This window comes from Rhagoletis pomonella, unplaced genomic scaffold (genome assembly GCF_013731165.1).
Source record: "Rhagoletis pomonella isolate Grant_MI unplaced genomic scaffold, Rhpom_1.0 Rhpom_scaffold_00009, whole genome shotgun sequence".
In the NCBI taxonomy this organism is placed as follows: Eukaryota; Metazoa; Arthropoda; class Insecta; order Diptera; family Tephritidae; genus Rhagoletis; species Rhagoletis pomonella.
The window spans coordinates 39,039,300-39,045,854 of record NW_023458563.1 but is presented as its reverse complement, the minus strand read 5'-3'; the positions used below and the strand labels follow the sequence as shown (position 1 = coordinate 39,045,854).

Below are 6,555 nucleotides of genomic sequence, written 5' to 3'. Positions count from 1 at the left end.
AACAAATTCTGTGGGACTGAGAAATGTTATTTTCTACTTTTTAGTCCACTTATAAAAGCGTTGTATATTAAAAAGTTTTATTTTATTTATTTTCTACTTTTTAGTCTTGTCTGTACAAAATTTTGCAATAGATATTAAAATTATTCAATTTGCAGTGAAAGAGAACAGAAGACTATGCAAGCACAATGTTGTTTGCTCACATTTAGTATAAATACATACATATGTACATACATACATATAGCAGCAGTTTATTTCATTTAAAGAAATGGCGTGTGGTCCATTTCCGCTGTGACGTATATAAATAGTGCATATATTTAGGCGCAATATTTAACTTCTTCTGGCGGGGCGACATCTAGAGTCTTCTAATTGTATCTCCTTGATATGATGCCTACAACGAGGTTGATATCTAGACTAGGTTGATATCTAGAATTTTCCATAAATAGCTTTGCTACATTTATAATAGGTGCATTCTTTTGCAACCGAGCTACAAAAGAACGCTCGCTTAAATGACAAAATACACGCAAAGCAACAACACAAACTCGGCTATTTATCCGAGCTCAGCCAGGTCGTTTAAAAAATACGCGACCTGAAGACTAGTGTTGGTAAGTGAAAAAACTGCTCTATTGTGAATTGTTAATGGGAAAGTGGATAGCAAAATTTTTGCTTCTTTTATACGTGACTTATATTTTAAAAGAGTATATATATTACGCAAATACCTGGCATAATTACTAATTTCAATTGCTTTTTGTGTCTAAATCCCGTTAAACTAATCACATTTTCTTGCCAGCTACCAACAGGGTTGCTTAAGTAGCTAAAAGGAAATTTTACCCGAGTTGAGCGTTCTTTTGTCGCTCGGTTACAAAAAAAATGCAGCTAGTATAAATGGTGGTCTGGACATACAACATTCAAAGCGGTCTGGACATACAACATTAAAAGTTGATAAAAGCGTTGTAAAATAATAATATATCTCAGTCCCATAGAATTAGTTTTGATAACTTTTGATTTTGAAATTTTAGCAAAAGTCATTATAAACAATTTATGAGATTGAAATCGAAAAACGAGGGGCGCATGCAATACAAAGCATTAGATTTAATTGACAATATTCAAACTACATACATAACATAGACCTAAAATTTCTACAGCGAAAGTACAAATTTGAGATCGACTTTAAGCGGTCGTTATTAATATACCCACATACATACATATGTATATTACTCTTCAATTTCAAATCAGGCCTATTACATGCGCCCCACGCTTTTAATTTTCAATCTCATAAATTGTTCATAATGACTTTTGCTAAAATTTCATAATCAAAAGTTATCAAAACAAGAGGTGCGTTCGACAAGTCAAAAATTTGTAATAGTTTTTCCAAATTTTTACTGGATGGCGTTCGATAACGACAAAAAATTATCCAACACTCAAAAATTGAGAGAGCAAGCGTTCATTTTGATGCCAGAGAAGCGTTCATTTTGTACAGGCAAAATTTTAGTCAGCAAAAATTATCCAACACGAAAACATATGATCACAAAACATATGGTTGCAATTTTTGTAAACAAGCAAAATTGCATTTTCCGGGTTTTGGTATTTATATGCTTTAGGCTGCCTGCTATGTGACTTTATGATAGCGCCAACTAGTTTTTACTTCTAAAAATGTTTCTGGGAACATTGAACGTTCACTTTCCTTTTTCCTTCTATGGAGACAACATGGATTTCAGTTTGTTTACAAATAAAACATAAACAAAGTCAGCTGGTGTGTCTTCTTCTTCCGGTTTTTGCAAGTAATGGCTAATTTCCTGTTCGTTTACTTTTTTGCTTTTTCATCTCTTTGGGAGAGAATTTTCGCTTACTCTCTTGATTTTGATTGTTGGCTAGTGTTGGCTAATTTTGTTATCGAACGCAACTAAGTTCTATGGGACTGAGAAATATTATTTTCTAAAATTAGTCCATTTATAAAAGCGTGGTACATTAAAATTTTTTTTTGTTTTTTAAATTTTTTTATACTTTTTAGTCTTGTCTGTATAAAATTTTGCAATAGATACTAAAATAATTCAACTTGCAGTGAAAAGAGAATAGAAGACTATGCAAGCAAAATGTTGTTTGTTCACATTTAGTATATGCCTACATATGTACATACATACATATAGCAGCAATTAATTTCATTTAAAGAAATGGCGTGTCGTCCATTTCCTGTAGCGTATGTAGTGCATATTTTTAACTTCTTCTGGCGAGGCGACATCTATCTCTGGAGATTTTCTAATTGTATGTCTTTGATATGATACCTACGGCGAGGTTGATATCTAGACTAGGTTTTCCATAAATACCTTTGCTATATTTATAGTATGGTGGTCTGGACATACAACATTGCAAGTTGATAAAAGCGTTATAAAAAAGGGTTTATTAAGTATGTAAACGTACATTTAAATAATATCAAATCGGCAAATCTTTTTTGACAATCTGCTTTTAAATCATGCGCAATATTTTTTTTCTAGCAATGGAAAATGATTAAATATAACTTTTTTGAGATCATGAATAAAAAGACGTGGTTTATCTTCAAAACTTAAAATAATTTGCGACAAATCAAAAACATTTTTATTCTCACCTCGTAGAGACAAATTCGAGTTTTGCAAATGATCAATTATGTTGGTAAAGAGCATTAAGTCAGAAAGCCAATTTTCTTTCTTCAATTGCGGGTAATGTTCCGATCTCAATTTGCGTATGTGTATATATAATAATATAATAATAGATTGGCGCTTACACATATGTTAGTGTTTGGCCGAGCTTTTGCTCCAAATTGTGGCGTGCGCCTTGACGTTGTCACACAAAGCGGAGGGACCTACAGTTCTACGCCGACTCCGAACGGCGATTGTATTTTTATGAGAAGCTGTTTTTCATGGCATAAATACACTCGGAGATTTGCCATTGCCTGCCGAGGGACGACCGCTGTTAAGAACAAACGTTTTTTCTAAATTTTTTTGCGATGTTGCTTTGACCAGGGCTTGAACCCAGGTGCTGCGGAGTGGAAGCGCGCACTGCTTACCACTACACCACAGCGGCCGACAGTGTATGTGTATAAAAAAGAACAAAATAAAAAAGCAACACAGTGGAAAAGAATGTCCATCAAAGAAACTTGTATTTTAAAAAAGTAAAATGGGCCAAAATGTTCTAAGCAAAGAGAAAGTAAAAGGAGCCGCACTTTGCTAAGCAAATATCCGCATTTGACTCAAAGAGCCGCGTTTGCCCACCGTTGGTATAGATTCTTTTGAGGAACATTCAGAAATTCCGAGTTTAGTCTTATCTTTCGATATTAAAAATGCTTACTTCGTCATTAAAAAAGAACCTGGATCCCGTTGAAATTTCATCGAAATTGTGCCTTGGAATTTTAGACTCAGCGAACTTACGACGGAATGCATTTCTATTCTATTCATAGGAAGGGTAAAGGAATGGTAAATAAATACAGGGAAATACATCCATATGTAATTCTAATTGAATTACAGAGAGTTTGAATTTAAATGTATTAAATTTTCCTTTTAATGTGACTTCAGCTAACAAAGTTTGAAACATCGGAAACCATAGATATATCCATGTTTTTCTGGCGATGTATTTTAGCATCGATTCCGATGCATCGAAACATCGATGTATCGATGTTACTCCCCATCCCTACTTCCTGATAAATAATAAAAAATTTATAAATAGTAAATATTTTGGCCCATAGTCATAGTCGTAAATTAAATCCCCTTCTCCTTAAAATACAGTTTTATTAAGTTTACAATAGATTTTTAAGTTTTGTCTGTCATAGGCATCTTAGAAACAGTTTCTTGCTAAGATGAGAGAGAACAGAGCCATCCATATCAAAAGGAAAGATGGTTACGCCATTTTTTTTTCAACTCAACCAATTTCATACCGGGCTGCTCATGCTCCTGTGCTCACCAACACAGTCACAGTTTTACTTTTGCTAACTCCTTAGGCCGTGATTACGCCACCAATTTCGATTGGCAATCACCGTGCAATTGTTGTGCAGCACGGAGTGAGAGAATTTTCGAAATCGAACAGCCAGCACGATTTGCTGGGTAAACCGAACAGCCAGCACGCCAATTTTTCAGGGTGTCAATACGCTATTTTGCGAAAAAGTATTAGTATTAAATACTAGAATAGTAAAAAATATTTTTTCATTATTATTATAAAGTAGATATTAAAAAAAAAATATTATTATAAAAATTAAATATTAAAGAAAGAAAAAATATTAAGTTGTTCTTCCATTTTTCATTTTCCGACTTAAATTTTGATGCATGTTTAGTTGCATTTTTACTTCAGTGCTGCCATTGTGTGCGAAATTGTATGAAATGGAAAAAGAAGCAACCCTGTGCTCCCCAATCAGCAAACAGAGCGTAACCACTTCTCACCAATCACCAACATTTTTCTCTTTTGATTGCCAATTAAAATTGGTAGCATAACCACGGCCTTATTTAGACTAATGAGGCTTTCGCACGAGGCGACTTTTCAGGCAACTTTTGAGTTCAACTCAAGCAGGGTTGCACGAAAAAAATTGATGGCTAAAAATATCAAAAAAAAAAAAATATAAAAATATTCGTCATAAAAAGGCGTTTCATTGTTCAACTCTGTATTCTACTTTTGGTTGTACGGCCTTTCAACTAATCGCTTTCAACAAAGTTGGTCGCCAGTCAACATTTAGCCATTTAACTTTTTTCTCGTGCAACCCTGCGAGCGAACACCTTTTAACTTGCGACGAAATTAGCCAATATGAAATGCACTGTAAAAAATTGTGACGTTTAGGGACAAAATGGTAGGTGGTCTAATATGCTAGAGCTCTTCCGCTTTCATAATTGCCATACCTTATTCGTATCTGTTTTTATTCGTCTCATTTTGTTGCAGTGTTTTTAATGTAAATATTTATGTAAATCGAAATTTTATTTTTGCAGTTTCGAGAGCAACGGCCATGAAACGGATATACTAAATATGGATGTGGTGTGGCAAATTTAGGAGAAAACGTCAAAACCGACAGCATGATAAGTCTAACAGCGAATACCATTCGATTGCAATCATTCCTATGCCTAGTTTTGCACATAAATATTGTTTTCTATCATATCAGCGCAACGCCTCAGAGCAGTTTGAATGGTGAGTAATTTAGTACATTAAGATATGAATATCACATACCATAAAATACAATCGGTAGCTTGTATGTATAGCGAACTACGCTATAGCGACCTTTTTTCGAAGACACTTCTATATTTTGTCAGACATTTGAACTTGTCTCTTGTTGAACGCGTCTTTAGCGAATTCCTCTCTATAACAGAGCTTCTTCAAGGCAGCAAACCAGCATTACTTCTGAAGCAAGGCGTTTATTCCCAGCGATGTACAAGTCGTACAGAGACAAATTATACATCAAATTAAAGTGCTCGATGTGAAACTTTGCACAAACTTTTCAGATTTCGACGTGGCATTAAGTTACGTTAAGTTTCGGCTCGTGCGAAATAAAGTCAATTGACATTATTACCTTTTCAAAAGCGAAATAAAGTCAACAAAAATTTGGAAATGAAGTCATTGACGCTATTTCCTCATTCAAATGGAAATAGCGTCAACAATGCTTAAAGTATGTCGGTTCATAGAAAAAAATTTTGTTCTTACAATAAACAATGCCCCGTAAGTGTTGTTTTATAATAGATGAAAAAGGTTATTGCCAAATTTTATTAAAAAAAAATTAAATTACGAATATGTAAAAACTCGATGCGAAAAACTAAACGCCTGCACACAGCTGGAATACGAGAAATATTTGAAGAAAGAGTGAAGAAATGATCCATAGCTTGCAAAACATGTTTCGTTTCCTCAAAAATAAATCCAACACTATTAAATTGAAGAAACAGTCCATGTCCAAAATCACCGGAGGAACACTGAAAGAATTCTGTGTTTTAAATTAGCATATTTTGAACGAATTCGGAATGTCTAAGGTGGAAAAGAAACCAACTTTTCTATAAGGAAACAATTATGGAAAAAGAATTTTCTTACACTGTATTCATGTCTCCGCCAGCAATTTGTGACATCATTTAAAACCAGCTAAGGAGAATGACGACACTATTTATTAGATGGCACATTCAACGATTATTGATTATTTAATATCGGAACCGAGATCATATAAGTTAATTGATTGGTTTTCACACACTTTTGAAACACAAATTATATGCTTTTTTACTGCAGACAAGTTGTTGCCCCAAAACACAGAAGAAATCTTCCAATTAGGGCTGGCAACTATCCTTAGTTATGAGGTGCCATATTGAGGATAAAAAAGTGCCAAAATGTGCCAAATAGAAAAACAAAAGTGCCAAAACAGGTGTCATTCCTTTTAATCATTCACGTTTCGCAATAAAATAAAGCTATATTTCCCAAACAAAAGTGCAATGATAAAATAAGATAAACCAGTTGAATAGCCTTTATAAATTAGAAAATTTTAGTTAAGAAAAAGAAGTGCACGAAAAGGATTTCACAAAAATGTATTTGTTTTGAGCGATGATTCTTAAATAAATCGGACGAGTTCTTTTTCAT

General features: G+C 33.8%; 1 protein-coding gene across 1 annotated transcript in view; it reads left to right on the top strand.

Annotated features, from left to right (window-relative positions):
* The window catches only part of LOC118745777 (zwei Ig domain protein zig-8), a gene marked incomplete in the record, with an annotated part of 214,651 nt that overhangs the window by 31,532 nt on the left and 176,564 nt on the right, over window positions 1-6,555 (top strand). The window contains 1 exon segment of the mRNA XM_036479443.1: window positions 4,938-5,133. Within this exon segment, the coding sequence (XP_036335336.1) occupies window positions 5,022-5,133 (112 nt within the window).